General features: G+C 30.4%; 4 protein-coding genes across 4 annotated transcripts; 2 read left to right on the top strand and 2 right to left on the bottom strand.

Annotated features, from left to right (window-relative positions):
- Positions 1 to 1,101: 1,101 nt before the first annotated feature.
- PGO_071680 (nucleosome assembly protein 1) lies at positions 1,102 to 3,036 on the top strand (the record flags this gene model as incomplete). Its single annotated transcript, XM_028687041.1, has 3 exons — positions 1,102 to 1,157; positions 1,888 to 1,940; positions 2,279 to 3,036. The coding sequence occupies 3 exons, from the start codon at positions 1,102 to 1,104 to the stop codon at positions 3,034 to 3,036; spliced, it is 867 nt and encodes a 288-aa protein (XP_028542842.1).
- Positions 3,037 to 4,297: 1,261 nt separating this feature from the next.
- Positions 4,298 to 7,477, bottom strand: PGO_071670 (gamma-glutamylcysteine synthetase; the record flags this gene model as incomplete). Its single annotated transcript, XM_028687040.1, has 1 exon — positions 4,298 to 7,477. One exon carries the CDS (start codon positions 7,475 to 7,477, stop codon positions 4,298 to 4,300), a length of 3,180 nt encoding a protein of 1,059 aa, XP_028542841.1.
- A 4,673-nt stretch (positions 7,478 to 12,150) lies between these two features.
- PGO_071660 (tRNA-dihydrouridine synthase A) lies at positions 12,151 to 13,680 on the top strand (the record flags this gene model as incomplete). Its single annotated transcript, XM_028687039.1, has 1 exon — positions 12,151 to 13,680. The coding sequence occupies one exon, from the start codon at positions 12,151 to 12,153 to the stop codon at positions 13,678 to 13,680; it is 1,530 nt and encodes a 509-aa protein (XP_028542840.1).
- Positions 13,681 to 14,411: 731 nt separating this feature from the next.
- On the bottom strand, positions 14,412 to 16,868 carry PGO_071650 (hypothetical protein; the record flags this gene model as incomplete). The annotated part of the gene is made up of 4 exons (XM_028687038.1): positions 14,412 to 14,475; positions 14,682 to 14,761; positions 14,921 to 15,029; positions 15,337 to 16,868. 4 exons carry the CDS (start codon positions 16,866 to 16,868, stop codon positions 14,412 to 14,414), a joined length of 1,785 nt encoding a protein of 594 aa, XP_028542839.1.
- Positions 16,869 to 18,747: the final 1,879 nt, after the last annotated feature.

The following is an 18,747-nucleotide window of genomic DNA, read 5'->3' as shown; positions in this document are numbered from 1 at the left end:
CTCGTTCGGTGAGCTAATCCTCTGGTATGCATGCATATATGTATGCTCATACATGCATGGGAGAAAACGGATTTCTAGGAATAAACCTGCTCTATATGAATTCAAACTCCCTGTTTACGCACATATGTGTATCTATGAATTTCGTAAATGATGTTTATTACACTAACAGTATGTATGTGTATATATATATATATATATATATATGTAGGTATGCTGCATGTATAACTAATACCAATTGCACTGAGGTAGCATTCTTGCTTTACCTGTTTTTCCACATGGGAGTAGTGACTTAACCATACATATACATGCACATACATATGCATACATATAATACTTACATATACATGTTACATATACAAATTACGTATACAAATTACATATACATATTACATATGCATATACTGATATGTACTATATATATACATATATAGCTATATGCACCGCTTCAGCAATTTTCTTCGGCAGCAAGATGAATCATTTTTTTTTTTTTTTTTTTTAATTCACGTGTTCCATGCATGATTTGTAGGTATGCATAACATTCAAGTTGAAAATATATTGTATTGTGGAATTTATATGGAGACGAGTATATATGAATCTGGGGTGATGGAATCATTTTATTTTTTTTTTTTTGCATTTTTTTGCTTCTTTCTTCCCTCTTTTTTTTCTTTTTTAAATAAGCAATTGAAAAAAATTAGCAAGTTTTATTTTATTTTAATACCCCTAATCTGGAATAATATCAACACCATTTTTGATACTATTTAATAGTTCCATATTACATTTTATTCTATTTAATTATGTTTATTTATTTATTTTTTTTTTTTTCAAACGGTTCCTTATGACAACATAAAAACCACGCCTTTTGTCATTTGTTGATTCAATTACTCATCCTTTTTTAATTTATAAATTTTTCGATCAGCATATATATAAACACATACATATATATAAACACATACTTATATATAAACACATACATATATATAAACACATACTTATATATAAACACATATATATATATATATATAAACACATACATATATATATACACATATATAGATATATACGAACCTTTGCAGAAACATTCATTACGCACAGTAGGTAAAAATGAAGAGAGATCGTTCAGAAAATTCCGTTGAAAATACAACTGATCCTAAGCACAGGTAAGAATAGCAACAACCATGACTAATCTAATGGAATGACTTACGTTGTTATAGCTGGTGGTGAGAGTAGTAAGTGTGGCCCCAACACATGTACAAATGTATATATGTATATATATATATGTATAATGCATTCCCCCACGCAAATTATACTGTTGGAATGTGCATTTGTTCCAAAGGGTACAAAAATTCAGTTACATATGACAACATGAGAGAGAAGTAGGATTTTTTGTCGTCCTATTTTTTTGTTGCCTTTTTTTTTGTTGCCTTTTTTTTTGCTGCCTTTTTTTTGTGGTTATGTTGTTAAGCTTGTTACATCACATCCAAACATTATGCTTACATGACTTTCAATATCTATGTTAATGCATTCCTACGTAAGATATATAAGAACCCAAATGAACAAAAATATTCCCATAGTTCTTGCCACGTTAAAGTGCAAGAATAGAGAATAGTAGAGATAGAGACAGATATAGATACAGATACAGAGATGTAGAGATATAGAGACAGATAGAGTGACGGGGGAGGAGGGGTGGGAGAAATGAAAAAAGAGAAAACTAGAAAAAGAGAAAAATTTACCCATTAATCATTTATGTGACAACACCATTGGCATAGATATATATGCAATGGTGTTTTTTTTTTTACATCCCCAAATGTGCAAATTGGCTAAAATATATTGCAATAATATATATATATATGTAAACGACACCATTTTCCTTTTCTCGATTTTCCGCAGCAAAATTGACAATGATGATCCATTGATACCCTTCATGAAAGATTTCGAAGACAGTAAGAAAAATTTTACACAATAAGAAATGCAAAAGTGTTCGGATATGTTCTATACACGATGTGTAGGCGTTTGTGACCTCCACATTTAGCGTATCTTCTGAATGTTTCTCTCTGCATTGCATGGTGGGGAGCATTGTGGTTATGTCATGGCACATCATACTCAACACGAGAACCCATCCCAATATTACATTAATTTGCATTACATTAAATTGTATTACATCACATTACATCGCATTGCATCACATTACATCGCATTGCATCACATTACATCGCATTGCATCACATTGCACCACATCACATTTCTTTTTTTTTTCTCGCGCTTCTGTCCATTTTTTCAGTTCAAAAAGATATAGAACAACTCGATATAAAATGCGCACATGAACAAATGAACATCCAGAAGCAGTATGACGAGAAAAAAAAACCACTTTTTGAAAAGAGAGATGAAATTATCCAGAAGGTTCCAGGTTTTTGGGCAAACACTTTGAGAAAACATCCAGCATTAAATGATATAGTACCAGAAGATATTGAAATTTTAAATTGTCTAGTAAAGTTAGATTTAAAAGATAATATGGATAACAATGGATCTTATAAAATAACGTTCACATTTAATGAAAAGGCGAAGGAATATATGGAACCACTAACTCTTGTGAAACATGTGACATTTGATAATAATCAAGAAAAGGTTGTTGAATGCACTCGTATTAAATGGAAAGATGGAAAAAGTCCAATTGCAGCTGTTTCTAATAATAGATCTGATTTAGATAATGAAATGCCAAAATGGTCTATATTTGAATGGTTTACAACAGAAGAATTACAAGATAAACCAGATGTAGGAGAATTAATTAGAAGAGAAATTTGGCACAACCCATTGTCATATTACCTAGGTCTTGAAGATTTTGATGACTTTGATGAAGATTTTGATGAAGAATTTGATGATGAAGATGAAGAAGATGATGAAGATGATGACGATGATGATGATGAAGATGAGGAAGAGGATGATGAAGATGACGAAAAGGATGAAGAAGAGGATGATGAAGATGACGAGAAGGATGAGGAAGAGGATGATGATGCAAAGGAGGATGAAAATGATGACTAGATATGTATATATAAATATATATAAATATATATATATATATATATATACGTTGTGGCAACCCCTTACACTCCCTTATGCTGGGTGCAGAGACGCCCGCACATCCCATTGTGTAGCGGAACGCAAAAGCAATTGCATAACTAAATGCAAAGCCAAGTGACCAACCCCCCCCCCCCCCCTCATCCGCATTTTTTTTTTTTTTTTTTTTTTTTTTTTTTTTTTCCTCCCTTTCGTCACCCCAGAAGCCATGTTTTACATATCCCAATTTTACACAATTTTCATTATGCTTTCATTATGCTTTTATCACACATTTTTCACACTTTTCCCACGATTTATGGAATTTACGGAATTTATACGTATGCTGCTTCATTTTTATAGGAAAAAAATTATATATAAAAAAAAAAAAAAAAAAATGTTCATTTTCAAGCATATTTTCCATATATTCGAAAAAAAATTGGAAAAAGTGTTACACGGGGGAAGTAGAAAAAGATTATTTTCCCAGTTCTTCCCGCATTGTGATTTCTCAAATTGGCTTTGTTCATCGAGGAGCAATGGATTCGTTCGCCTCCTTTTGTAAGTGGTAAAAAATAAAAAATGGATGCCGGAAACGGTAAAAAAAATAGACGTGAAAAAAATATAAGTGAAAAAAGTTGCGAAAAAAAGAAAAGTGAAAAAAGTTGCGAAAAAAAGAAAAGTGAAAAAAGTTGTGAAAAAAAGAAAAGTGAAAAAAGTTGTGAAAAAAAGAAAAGTGAAAAAAGTTGTGAAAAAAAGAAAAGTGAAAAAAGTTGTGAAAAAAAGAAAAGTGAAAAAAGTTGCGAAAAAAAGAAAAGTGAAAAAAGTTGCGAAAAAAAGAAAAGTGAAAAAAGTTGTGAAAAAAAGAAAAGTGAAAAAAGTTGTGAAAAAAAGAAAAGTGAAAAAAGTTGTGAAAAAAAGAAAAGTGAAAAAAGTTGTGAAAAAAAGAAAAGTGAAAAAAGTAGAATTTATGAAAAAAACAGTCAATGGTTGAGATAATGAAAAAAAAATTAAAACAAACAAAACGGATACACTTATTTCTCGTTTCTTTTCTACGTTCTTCTTCTTCTCCTTCTTCTTCTCCTTCTTCTTCTTCTTCTTCTTCTTCTTCTCCTTCTTCTTCTGCTTCTTCTCCTTCTTCTTCTCCTTCTTCTTCTCCTTCTTCTTCTCCTTCTTCTCCTTCTTCTTCTCCTTTTTCTCCTTCTTCTCCTTCTCCTTCTTCTCCTTCTTCTTCTCCTTTTTCTCCTCCATTTTATGCACTCAGCTGATATAACTTTTTTCCGAAATCAAGGGTATTATTATCCATAGATTCTTCATAATTTGTGCGTCTCGTACCAGTATAGTAATCTTGGTCGTCCTTAATAGCCTCGCTAAGAAGGAGGTATTGCGTGTAATCTTCTCCAGAAATAAATTTATAAGCGAGAGACTTGAGGTATTGACTTTCATTAATTTGCCGTAAGTCACTTTTAATTCTTTCCTTATAGGGATCCACAAAAACTCCTAGCAGTTCTTGTGGAATTATCAATCCTTTCCCTATATCGGCTATCAATTTACAAATATCATAATTAATTTTGCTATTAATGTAGGAGTTCTTTTCATATGCTGGATGGTTTAAAATAAAATTTCTCAAATATGCTGCACCTGTACATATTTTTCCACTACACCTTAATTTTACAAATTCGATATATTCATCTATTTTATTCTTAGCAGACTGTGTTAATAATCCTTCACTAAATTGTTCTTCTATATATTTAGAGCACAAAAAAAAAATTCCATTTTCCTCATTAAAAAATATGTCATATATACTTTTCTCCTCAATTTCATTATTCGTCGTATCATAATTCAAATTTTTTCTAAAGAAAAATTTCTCTTTCAAAATTGCATCTTTATTTGCTGAACGGAATAGGTTCTCCTCTAACATGGTCATAGGTATGTACAAATTTAATTTTTCTTTTAAAATAAACTTTGATAAAACCATGATTAATGTAACAACACATGCATTCTCAAAATCCGTGATCTGAATATCTGGGGTTCGAAACTCAACTCTCCATCCTATGGAACTTGGACTATTACAATGATTGTCTAATATGGGGGGAGGTTTAAATCTTACACTATTCCAGTTTGTGCTTTGAAAATTTTCGAAATGCTGATGTGATGAGAGAACCTTTTCTTCATAATCTTCCAAAAAATTGAAGTTGTCACTTAAGTAGATGCAGTTCATCTTATTAGCTCGGTTGACAGTGTTCGAGTTGCTGTCCACTGAAGACGCATGTTGATCGCTCCTATCCTGCTCTGTATGAGATCCGGTTGTGGGACATCCTCCATCATGTTCATATTCCCTATCTGGTTCCTTCGACAAGCTTGAAGTTAATTCTCTTATCCTTTTTTCAATCGACTGTATATCATTTTCGTTATAAGAACCTTGAAATACCACTATTGGATCTCTAACAAATAGGGAGGCAATATGCCTAGCTAAAAAGTCATCAACATTTTCTTTTATCAATTTATCGTACACATTTTTATCTAATACAACATCTATGTCATTATAAAAATGATAATTTTGTTTTAGAGGCAATTCGTTCGATATGTATAAAGAAATTCCAGAGTATCTTGGCTTGCAGATATATGCTAATTCTTCTTCTGTTCTACAATCAACACTATTAGAGATGACTCTCCACCTCGTATCTGTTTGCGTGAGAAAACCTCCTAAATATGGAGTACATGCTGTTAGAGCCAAAAATAAAGGAGCGATAATAGCTAATTGATCATATAAATATTTTGCATCATCTATCGTTGGAAAGGACATAGTTACTTGTTGACAACACATACTCATCCCGAAAAACATTGCATCTAAATATACATAATTTTTAATTGGATCTTTACACTTTTCTGAATATTCTTGAATAAAATCCCTATCATATACATAAATGTAATCTTTTTCATCGTCCATATTGCTGAAGAGACTATTTTTTATTACTGTGTCTAGTAGACACCTTTGTGTGTCTTTTGTAGAGACATCTTCCTTAGAATCTTCTAACAATGATGATTCTGATAATTTTATTCCATTTTCGCCTAAACACGAAGATGTATTTTCACTAGCGTGCTTTGGCTTCCTCCTATTTGTCATAGACTTATTCCAGATCAAGTGATCTTCAAGAATATATTTTTTTTTTATTTTCTTAAAAAGTCTCTTATCCGTTTTGTCTAATGATAATTTCCATCGGGGCATCTCTTCTGTGTGCACATCTTTGTAAATTTCATTAAATGAAATTATTTTGGTTCCTCTACGTTTCCTTATATTTTTTGTTAACGTCACATATCTGGCATGTGGACTTATAACCATATCAGTTACTAAACAGCTATTACTGTAATTTCTGGTGTGCTCTGGTTTGAACACGTCACATTCAAATAACAAATTTTCTTTTACTGTGTTCATAAAGATGTCTTGCTCATTTGGCATACCTTCTTCCACTACATTCGTTTCGTCCACTAAATTAGATTCTTCCACTACATTCGTTTCGTCCAATAAAATAGATTCTTTCTCTACATTTACTTTTTGTCCTTGCTTCTTTTCTTCCCTTTCATTTCTCTGCTCCTTCAGCTCGTCCTCACAAATATCTTGCAATAATAATTCGTCATTTTTCTGTGGAGTTACATCAGTGCTCATAAAATTACTGGACTTATTTTCTTCCGTATCTGCTTGAGTGCTATCGTTTAGTGATGTTTTATATTTCCTAAGCAAAATAATCCCCTTGGAAAACTCATTTTCTCCCTTTTCTGATTTTTTTATATTTATATTTTTTTCCATTGCCACTGCTAGATTCAAGGTGGATTCTCCCCTCTTTACTTCCCCATAATCGTAACCAGATACAGATAAGGATGCAGATAAAGATGCAAAACCTTTTTCCTTATCACTCTTCTTCTTGCTCGCTTCTTGTGTAACCCTTTTGGCCATTAAAAGACTATTCTTTAAAAGTGCGTTTGGGAAACACGGCAAAGTAATGGCTCGGACACCTGTAATAGTACTTAGAACATTATTCAATTTGATTCTCCTTATACGCATACAATCTTCAACAAAGGGCGATGAATTTATGTCAAATTTAAACGGAACAGACGGTGTTCCCTCAATAGTAAAAGAGGAATATTCAGGAGTCCAATGGGATCCATATTGACAATCAGTAACACTTTCTAAATTCATCATTTCATCTATCAAATCGGTTGCGCATAGAAGAGCTGATGATTCCTTTAAATTTTCATCATTTCGAATAATAATATATTCTATTTCATCTCCAAACATTATGTTCTCATCTACCCTGTCCTTATTGCATTTGTACGTATGAACAAATTGTAATATTCCATATAACCTTATTAAAGACTTTACATGTTGAACTTCTTCCCAACTTAATGGGGTTCCAATTTTTAAAAATCCCATTGTTTTTATGTTTCTATTTTAAAAAAAAAAAAAAAAAAAAAAAAAAAAATATTTTCCTTCAAAATGGAGTTGATATTTACATACAATACAGTTTGAAATTCAGTTATACTGTGAGAACTGAGATTGTGTATATAATGTATATATTTTTTTTTGGCATTTTTTTTTTCTTTCTTTGTATATGTAGTTCGTTTGTTTCAGCCATGTCGCTGTGCTCGGACGGGCTGAACTAGCGTTATTTCGTTTCTTCTATATTGTCTTTGTGTCACGTATTATTATATTTTTATTTTATTTGTATTTAACACTTTGTTGTTCTTCACACTTTGTTGTATTTAACACTTTGTTGTATTTAACACTTTATTGTATTTTATTTTGTGGCTTTATGCTTTATTTCTTTTTTTCTCTTTTGTTATAACCACCTTGCGTGCCTTTCGGGATTGTCTTTTTATTAACTAGAAATACTGAGACTGATCTTCCTCTATCCTGATTATTCTTATCAATTCGGACGAGTCTTTTTTTCTTTCTATTTTTGTGTTTATCCCTAGTGCTTTTGTGCATATACTTTTTTAACATAAATAAATAGAAAGACTTTGTAAGAATTTTTTCATATGAATGTGGCCAAAAAAAAAAAAAAAAAGATTACACAAGTCAGGTAAAATAACGAAAATTCTTCTGACTTATGCAAATAGTGTTCATATAAAAAATTTTCAAAAAAAAAAAAAAAAAAAAAAAAAAAGAACTATTTATCAAAACATAACATTACTTCATTGTAGTGGTTGCACGAGGTTTTTTATATCAACATAGATTTATTAGCACACTTCTACATTTCTACAAAATTAAATTTTTTTTCTTTTATTTTGCAAAAAAAAAGAAGACTATTATGCATAAATGTCCACGCTTTTATGAGCGCAGCTAGCTCCGTTGGAACTATATATATATATACATATTATGTATATATATATAAGGTATACATAAAGTGTGTTATATATTTTTTTTTATATGTACATGTGGAATTTGTTACTTATGTATATACATGCACGATCATATTTTTTTATTCTTCTTTAAGTTTTTTTTTTTTTTTTTTTTTTTTTTTTTGCTCTTATTTTTACGTCTATACTTTTTTGTGTTCATTATTTATCCTTTTGGAAATAAGGTTATGCAAAAACATTAATTCCATTCATCTGGTAAACAAAATTATACACATTTTTTTTTTTTTTTCCTTTTACAGATAAATTAAATAAAAATAGGTACATTAAGGGAGGGGTGGGGGAAGCAGTGGAAGTTGTGAAAAGGACATTTTTCATATAAAAAAAAAATTAATCAAAACAAGCGCATGCAAAAAAAAGAGAAAAAATATATATATATATGTAAAAACAGAGTACATAAAAAAGCGGCTAAAATAAAGTGTATAAACAAGCAGCTTAAGAAAGGTGTATGTATAAACAAGCTGCTTTAGGAAAATGAATATGAACTACACGACGCTATTTATAAAAATCGGGAACCCCAAGCAAATTCCTTAATGAAAAAAAAAAAAACACATGGGGGTAAGGATATTTTGCTTTTTCAAGAAGAGAAAACCAAATGCTTTTTTAAAAAGAAAATAAAAGGAAAAAAAGTCACTGTTCCCTCCACTCATAACAAGACATATAAATACACGTAAAAACCGCAACATGTAAACTCATCGATTTAACAAGTCACTAATTTTGCTTTGATTTGCGTTAATATACAGTGTACATAAAAGTGTATGCTTGATAAAAGAAAGAAAAACAACTTTTACATAAAGCACATATATTATATTGTTATATATCATATATGAACAAAAAAAAAAAAAAAAAAAGTGAAAACGTTATGTTAAATTAAAGAAAAAAAAAAAAAAAAAAAAAAAAAAAAAAAAAAAAAAAAAAAAAAAAAAATAAAAAAAAAAAAAAAACAAAAAAAAAAAAAAAAAAAAAAAAAAAAAAAAGGAAAACGTTATGTTAAATTAAAGGAAAAAAAAAAAAAAAAAAAAAAAAAGAGTATAGAAATTGAAGCTGAACCTTTTAAATGTAAACAAAACCCCAAAAGAAAAAAAAAATAAAATAAAGCAATAACAGCATAACAGCATAACAGCATAACAGCATAACAGCGTAACAGCGTAACAGCGTAACAGCTGAATGTTTAATGCAAAAAAAAAAAAAAAAAAAAAAAAGTTAAGCTCATATTATTTATGAAAGAAATTATTGGATGATATTCCAATTTCTTGAAAGTTAAACCTTAAGCTCTTAAAATGTAGAAAAGAGGCCTTGCACTGCTTTTTATTTCAAAACCCTTCATCAGAATAAGGAAATATATTAACACGGCTATAACTACACAAAAATATTATACATGTAAAATATATGTTTATATATATACATATACACGATTTTGCATATATCCCCTATAGGCGTGCTTATCACTAGGCACAGACACATAGTTTAAACGAAACAGAAAAATATTTGACTTGCAGAATTTAGCGCACAAGGGAAGAGCGCAAAATAGGAAAAAAGTGTCGTCCTCTCTATTTTTCATTGAATGCATAGCAGGCGAATTTAATATATCCCCTCTATGTTGTTATAACAAGAATTTAAGTTAAAAAAAAAAAATGCACAGCAATTTCTTCGATTTATTTATTATTCATTTTTTTTCTCATTTTCGTATTGACTAGAAAACGTAGTTGAAGAATAATTTAAAAAAAATGTTTCAATATATGTTTAACACATTTTTAGTTATAATGATACCATTTTTGTATAAAAAATTGAGTTGTTTTTTTTGTAGATTGAAAAAAAAAAAAAAAAAAAAAAAAAATTTTCGCTGTAACACCTTTTTCACTTTTTTTATTGCCTTCTTACAGAGGGTAATGTTATATAAACCACCATACACATATTGTAGGTTGAGTACATAAAAAAAAATGAAGAAAAAAAAGTGATATATTAAAATATTACCCTTGTCAAGCTATGTACACATATGTATAGCAATAATTAGTAAAGAGAAAAAATTTTCTTGGAATTATAATATTACTGCATAATGGCTATATTTTAATTTTCTCCCGAACACAGCACACACGGAAAAATGTTTAAATGATAAGAGTTGTGTTCATATAATGTTTCTAATTTCATACAAGGTTTTTTTTTACAGAATGAATAAAACTTATTATATATGTTCAAAAACGTGTTTATTGTATAAATAAGCCTCATTTAAGGTAAAACTCTAGGAAAACCAAATGCACGTCAAATTTATTCATTTTATGTGGTTTACTTATTATATGTTTTTTTTATTTTAATTTTTTTTTTTTTTTTTTTTTTTTTGATACCGCATTTATACTTACAGTTGAAAGTATACTAATTTAACACTTTCATAACAATTTCGAATTTATTTTTTTTCTGCAAATTATATCCTTTAATCATCGTATACAATATTTTTCCCTCCGATCAAGAAGAGGTGGTGGTAAAGGTTAAATAAATTATTGCTGAACGGGTCCTTTGGCTAAGCTCTTTACCCATGTGTATTCTATCCCCAAAGGTGTTTATCTGTATGTACATACATATATATATGTACATGTGTTTGAGCATTTCTAGGAAGAAACTTTTTTGAACACAACACTTCTCAACGATCAATGGGTTGTATGGTTGTACCCCCAAGGACAGCCAGATTTCATTCAAGCCATTTATGTGTAACGAATTAGGAATTCCAAAATATGTGATAGGGCTTACATTGGGGAGGATGGGGGCATATACCTCAATTCTTTGTACAACATGCGTATATGCAGTGTTCATATTAAGACTTATCAAAAAAAAAATAAATAATTAAATAAATGAATAAATAAGTAATTAAAAAAATGAAATCAAGACCCGTAGTTGCATAAGCTGTCGACAAGCAGCATACACAAACGTTTGTACACATATTTATGAGTTCTATACAGCGTAACTTTACCTCATACTTTTGTATACGCTGACATGTGACCTCCTTAATAGCGCTGTTATTTGCGCGCAAAGAAATTTTATTCATTCCACTTCAGAAGGCGAAAGTTTACTTAATCATATATACACAAATGTGATGAACCTGGTGGAAGTCGTCCACCACTGCTTGTTCCCTGAATGTGAAAAAATGAAACGCCTAAGATATTCACCACTTGTTTGAAGAAAGGATATGTTTTTCTTCTCAGAAATCTAAAATATATATACATATATGTGTATATATCCCCCCTCTTTTCAGCAAAAATTGTTGTATTATGCAAAAAAGCATAACAAATATATCCTTTATTCATTCAAGTATATACGTTCCCAACCCCCAACCTCATGTCGTTCAAAAGAGCACAAGTAGATTTTTTTTTTTTTTTTTTTTTTTTTTCATGTTCATAATTTTCAAGAAAAAATTATGAACAAGCTAGCGAAAAAAAAAAAATTCCTTAGAAAATAAAATAAAATAATTCTTAGCTGGAGTTGTGCGAAATGCAGCCTTTTGGCATATTTTGTATTATTTTTTTTTGCCTGCTTGTTTTGTTTGACTGCTTGCTTATTTGACTGCTTGCTTATTTGACTGCTTGCTTATTTGACTGCTTGCTTATTTGACTGCTTGCGTATTTGACTGCTTGCTTATTTGACAGTTTGCCTACTTATTTAATTTTCTTGCCTCCCCCCCCGGCACCCCTTGAGCGTTAAATGCAAATTAAGCTTCTGGGAAGTCTGACCATTTGCCTATACTTCATACTCTTGAAGAACCATGGTAAGTCAGAATTCAAAATAAAAATATATACTCACGTCGGTGTGTATTATATAGAGGCAGCTAACAGTCCAACTAATATAAATAATCTCAAAAAAAAAAAATTATGGCTTAATAAAAAAGGTAAAAGGAATTTGTATTGCTTCAACCATAGGATGCCCATTTGTTGTTATGCAAACAAAGTAAAAAAAAGAAAGAAACTAAAAAAAAACGCTGTTATGTCAATAATGACAGAAAATAATGTTCAGGAAGTATTACAGTTATGTGAAAATGTGTTTAAATTTGAAGATATATCAACTTCCTTAGGAGAAGTATATGTAAAAAGAAAACATGAAAGCACACCATTTATTCAAGTAGCACCTATGATAAATGTAACGAATAGATATTTTAGGGCATTAGTAAGGATTATTACAAAAAGGGCACAGTTATGGACAGAAATGGTAGTGGACAATACCTTATTGTACAATTTAAATAATTTAGAAGAATATTTAGGTTTTAACAATAACGAACATCCAATTGTATGTCAACTGGGAGGATCTGATGCAACTTCTCTTTCAGAAGCTGCAATTTTAGTAGAACAAGCAGGATATGATGAAATAAATATAAATATAGGATGCCCAAGTATGAAAGTAGCTAATAAAGGAGCCTTTGGTGCTTATTTGATGAAAAAACCAGAGGATGTAAGAAATATTATTTATGAAATTAAGAAAAAGGTCCAAATTCCTGTGTCAGTAAAGATAAGAACAGGTGTTGATGATTATGATTCATTTTCTTTTCTAAAATATTTTATCGAGACTGTTTCATCAGTAGGATGTAATCATTTTATTGTACATGCAAGAAAAGCATGGTTGAAAGGATTAGATCCTAAACAAAATAGAAGTGTTCCGCCATTAGAATACCAAAAGGTGTATGCTCTATGTCAGCTATATCCTCATTTAAAATTTACTCTAAATGGTGGAGTCAAAACGATAGAAGAAGCTATAGCCTTATTAAATGGTTACATACCGCGGAATGATAAATTAAATAATGAAAAAAATTATGTACAAGTTCAGAATTATCACATAAATCCTCTCAATGGAGTTATGCTTGGAAGAGCATGTATGGAAAACACCACTGTTTTGTCGCAAACCGATAAACTAGTGTACAACCAAAACATACCCACTACTGCATATAGTAGAAGAACTGTATTAGACGCATACAAAACTTTTTTAGAGGAAAATTCCACATTGTATACCTTGTCAAGTGCGTTTGAATATTTAAAACCAGTCTTAGGAATTCTAAAGGGTATGCCAGGTCATCGAATTTTCAGAAATAAATTAGACGTATACATAAGAAATTACGCATCCACCTTACCATGTTCAGACATATTAGAAAAGGCAATGGAGGATGTTGACATTGTTGCCCCCGGCTGTTTGGACATACCCCTTGGAAATTACCAATTGCAGCAAGAATATATCAACAATTATTAGATGCTTTGAGCGTGACACATTTATCTTTGTCACTACCATCCCTGCCTATTGTTCTCTGCCACTCCTTCTCTCATTCACCATCTCTATCGTCATCTCTCTTTTTTTTTTTTTTTTTTTTTTTTTTTTTTTTTTTTTGCTAATACTTTGTGTACTTGAGCAAGTTTGAACACTTATATGCTTCTCTTCTTATGATCGCATGTTCACACAAGGGTAACGTTAATTGTTACACATCAATATGGAATTAAATTATTTTTTTTTTTTTTTATTAGCCAAATTTGAAATACAACAATACATTTTTTGCGGGTACAATAGACATCCTCGATGGGATACTCTTGGTGTCCCGTCCTTTCCACACAGAAATGTTATTCATTTTGCAACATTATTTATTTTTCGTGCAAATGAATTACCCTTTTTCTTTTTTTTTTTCATTTTTATATTATTTGCAGTTTCATGGTTGTTCAGAGATATTAAAAAATGTTTTAAAGTTTTGTTGAAATGTCTTTAATTCGTGTTAAATGAATTCTTTATTTGTTATATATATATATATATATATATATATATATATGCATATATATGTATATATATGAGTACAAGTGTATTCCCTTTCAATCTGTCTTATCTTACTTATAATACCACCTAAATATCATTCAGTGATGGGGGCTTTATTCCCCACATCCACCTGCACAATAGCACACTTGTCATGAAAGTGTGTCGTATATTTACATCAGTTCCTAATCTTCATTGATTTCTCGCATAACTCTATCCACTTTCATCAAGTATTCACTTTGTAAAGACCTGCATATTAAAGTTAAAAAAAAAAAAAAAAAAAAAAAAAAAAAATTGTTATGTGTTTGAAATGATTCTCAATTATATAAACATACATAGATAGGTATTTATTTCCTGTGAGTATATTCCTCGGTAGTTCATACTAGTTGGCTAGCTAGCTAGCCATTTTATCCTCGTGAGAAAAAAAAAAAAAAAAAAAAAAAACTCATCTTTACATGTTTTTGTGTAAGTGTGAAGTGACAGAATTGTCCGGTCCGTTTAGCTTGTCTAAGGTTATTTTTAGCATATTAGAACTCTGTAAGAATTGAAATAATGGAAAAGAAGATAGAAAGATGTTGAAATATTATTAACAGCTATCCTTATTTGGCACATAAAAATGTATGCATACAAGAGAAGTAATTTATATTTTTATCCCCAGTGTTGTTGTATTTTATGTAGTGTTTTTTTCTTCTACCTTCTCATTATTTTCTTTGCACATTTTTAGCTTTGATATTGTTTCCTCTTTGCTGTTATTGCAAATAGAATTTATTACTTCTATTATGTCTTCTAAAGGTGACAATGGGCTGCATTAATAAAAAAAATGTAAAATAGTTATATTCTCTGCTTGTATACACACAAAAATTTATTGACAGTACAAGCGTGGATGTGAAGTGGAATATATTAAACCAAAATGCAGTGCAGGTATTCGTAGTTAAATAAATAGGAATTTTGGAGTAAACAGGAAAGTACACACAGGACGAAAAAATAAATTCAATCTCACAAGTATACCCACGTAAACGCAATCACGTAAGAAGAGCCACATAAGTACATGATCAATACATTTTATGGCTTAGTGTTCATGACAACATTCCAAACGTTCAAGAGTTGTACCATATGGAGAAAGAATTTTCCGTGAATAAAAGCGGGGGGTGGAGGTTGAAGGAAATTTTTGTATCTAATAAATCTATTGTTCTTTTTCTTTCAAAATTCTTGATGCCATCTTCCTGTAACAACTTTTTGTCGACGCTGAGTTTCTTCTTCAATAAGTTGGCTCTTCCTATAAGACTATTTTTCTTTTCATGTATATCCTGACATGTAATATTTGTTTCGTCCGCTTCAGTAGCACCATGCGAATTTTCCGTTTTGTCAAAGCTGTGTCTACTTTCTCTGTTGCCATCAATATTGCTTTTTTCTTTATTCTTTATTTGGAGTTTACTATAAATCATCGGAGTGCAGATTTTTTTGCTTGATTTAAAGAATCCATTTTTTTTATTTATTAAATTAAAGCTGGGAATAAATTTACTGAATTCCATTTTCCCACTATGATTACCCGCTTCTGATTTAGATTCTAATTCAGCATTATTGTCATCTTGATGATTTCCTATTCCAACTGCATCATTTACCGCCTTCTGTTCATGAGAATCCTTGTTTTTGTCTGCCTCTGGACTTGACATTTTTTCATTTTTATATTCTGTTGATTCCTTTTTGGATAAAACATCAGTTTTTAAACCTTCAGATGATGAATACGACAATGGTATTTTTATAATATTTTTTGTGAACGATTTTTTTGTTTCAATCCCTTTTTCTTCTTTTTTGGGATCTACATCTGAATTTGGATTCATGATAAAATTACTTCTAACATTTTTGCTTGGGGGACTAATACTTTTCTTTTTCTGCAGTTTAGTACTTCCTTCAAAATTACTAGTTTTTTTTTTTAAAAGATTATCATTCTCCTTTAAATCTATACTACACTTCTCATTTTTATCTGAATGGACACGCATTATTTTTGCATTAACGTCCTTTTTACTAGAATTATTCTTGATATTACTTTCTTCCCCTGAATTATCACCGTTGGACGATCCGTCTATGAGTGAAAAAGCCTCCATTGATCTTCTCTCCTCCTCTGTTAGAATGTCAAACAGGTCTTCATTTTCTATTGGCGCTTTTTTCATATCACTTCTTTGTGAATCGGCCTTTATGCCGCTTTTTTTTGAATCGATCTTTATGCCGCTTTTTTTTGGATCTACTTTCGTGGCACTTTTTCTTGCTTGTGCTTTTTCTCCATGCAACTTACCCCCCCATGATGTTTCAAATTTTTTGACGATACTCTTTACCTCGTTTTTTGGAAGACCTTTTTCTTTTTTTGGATTTTCTGGTGGAGGCCTTGGAGTTCTCTTCCTTTTATGTGTGTCAAAAAAATTGAATCTCTTTAAACTAAAAATTGATCTCTTTTTCTTTTTTTTTGTAGCAGCTGAAGGAACAATTTTTTTCACATTTTTCTTCCCCTCCTTGTTAATATTTTTTTCCCTTTGATCTTTCCGGTTCCATTTCATGATTCCCTTCTCCTTAGCCCCCGAATGTTCACGGCTCCCGGGAGACTCATTTTCCGTTTTCTTTTTTTTTCCCCAGCGAAATAGAAACATTTCGCTGATGCTCATTTGTTTAGTTTTTTTATTTGTTCGTTTTGTGTCTGTTTCTTGTCCGTTTTGTGTCCGTTTCTTGTCCGTTTTGTATCCGTTTCTCGTCCGTTTTGTGTCCGTTTCTTGTCCGTTTTGTATTTATTTTGTTATTTTTTTAAGCATTTCTGTTAATTTGTCATTTTCCAATATGTTCATCACACTGGAGGCGAGAAACAACTAACATATGTGACGATCATTCAAGAGCTACGCAATTTTCCTTCCACTTCAATGAAAAATTGTTCACACAATTTTTTGCAGAATTGCTGTGTGTGCAAATTGGGATAAATGAGAAAATATATTTGCTTCCCCCAATTCGTGTGTTAATATATATTCAAATTTATAAAAGACATGAAAATAATTAAAGACAGGTAAAATTGTTTCGGTAAGGGAGGAACGATCAGCAGTTTTACTTAATCAGAGGAGTGAAGGAGATGGATGAAACTGTGGACATTCTCAGGTAATTAAAATGGATTATCCATTATGTAGATAAAAATATCAATGTTGAAGTAGTAAAATGGAAAATCGGCAAATTGACAAAATGGAGAAATTTTTGCAGCTGCAGAATGTAAACACCTCATAAATTAATTCCGAATTCAGTGACAAAATTTTAAATGTATTCAACACAACGGTCTTTTGGTATTTGGAAGGAAAGACAAAAATGAAAAAATAAAATAAAAAATAGCTTCAAAATAGTTGTAAAAATAGCTTCAAAATAGTTGAAAATAGTTGCAAAATAGTTGCAAAATAGTTGCAAAATAGTTACAAAATAGTTGCAAAATAGTTACAAAATAGTTGCAAAAGTGTCACAGCGTAAAATTAGCGAGAAAAGGTTATTGTTTAAATTCCCTCCAAAAATCCCCCTTTTTCTTTTACCGTTTCTTGTTTTTTCCTATTTTTTTTTCATGTTGCTTTTCTCTTTTTGTTTACAATTCAGGGGCCACAAATTATAGAACAACAATTTCTTGTGCACACTGAAGATTTTTTTTTTTTTTTTTTTTTTTTCCATTTCGATCTATGCTTAGGAAAAAAAAAAAAAAAAAAAAAAAAAAAACCCAGAAAGGTAGAATTCCTTTTCATATTTTCATAACCTAGAACATGTTTGATTCACTTGGTCTTTAATTCTCTATATTATTGTCTATATACAATTTGACAAGTCCACATAATTTTATTCCCCATTTTTTCGGTGCTTTGAAAAGTGGACAAAACTTGCAGAAACCTTTCGCTCGGGGAAAATGTATTGGTGTGTGTAGAAAGGGAAATTATTATGTGAATTTTTTTTTTTTTTTTTTTTTTAAATCATTATTGGAAAAATTATTTTTCTAATTCCTAGGTTCATCAACTTATCCACATTTATATATGATCATATCTCCATTTATAAATTTACCTATTTGTGTACATGTTCACGAACTTGTGTATCTAGTGCTTTGCTTATTTTTTCTTCATTTTTTTAAGCGCAACTTTTTCCTGCCGTTAAATCTACTTCCATAACAAAATCGCGTTCTCCAAATCAATTTTTGACATTTTCAGAATTTCGAACAGCTTAGAAGGTTCTCCAGAAATTATAAACAACCGGAAAATTTTGCGTAAAATTATGAACAACCGAAAAATTTTGCGTAAAATTATGAACAACCGGAAAAATTTTGCGTAAAATTATGAACAACCGGAAAATTTTGCGTAAAATTATGAACAACCGGAAAATTTTGCGTAAAATTATGAACAACCGGAAAATTTTGCGTAAAATTATGAACAACCGGAAAATTTTGCGTAAAATTATGAACAAATATTATTGGCTGGACACAAATATATGAACCTTAGCGTACTCGTTAGAGACACATTTCTAAGG

Source organism: Plasmodium gonderi (genome assembly GCF_002157705.1).
Source record: "Plasmodium gonderi DNA, contig: Chr07, whole genome shotgun sequence".
Lineage (NCBI taxonomy): Eukaryota > Apicomplexa > Aconoidasida > Haemosporida > Plasmodiidae > Plasmodium > Plasmodium gonderi.
Note: the sequence above shows the minus strand (reverse complement) of the source record. Positions and strands in the feature narration are given on the sequence as shown.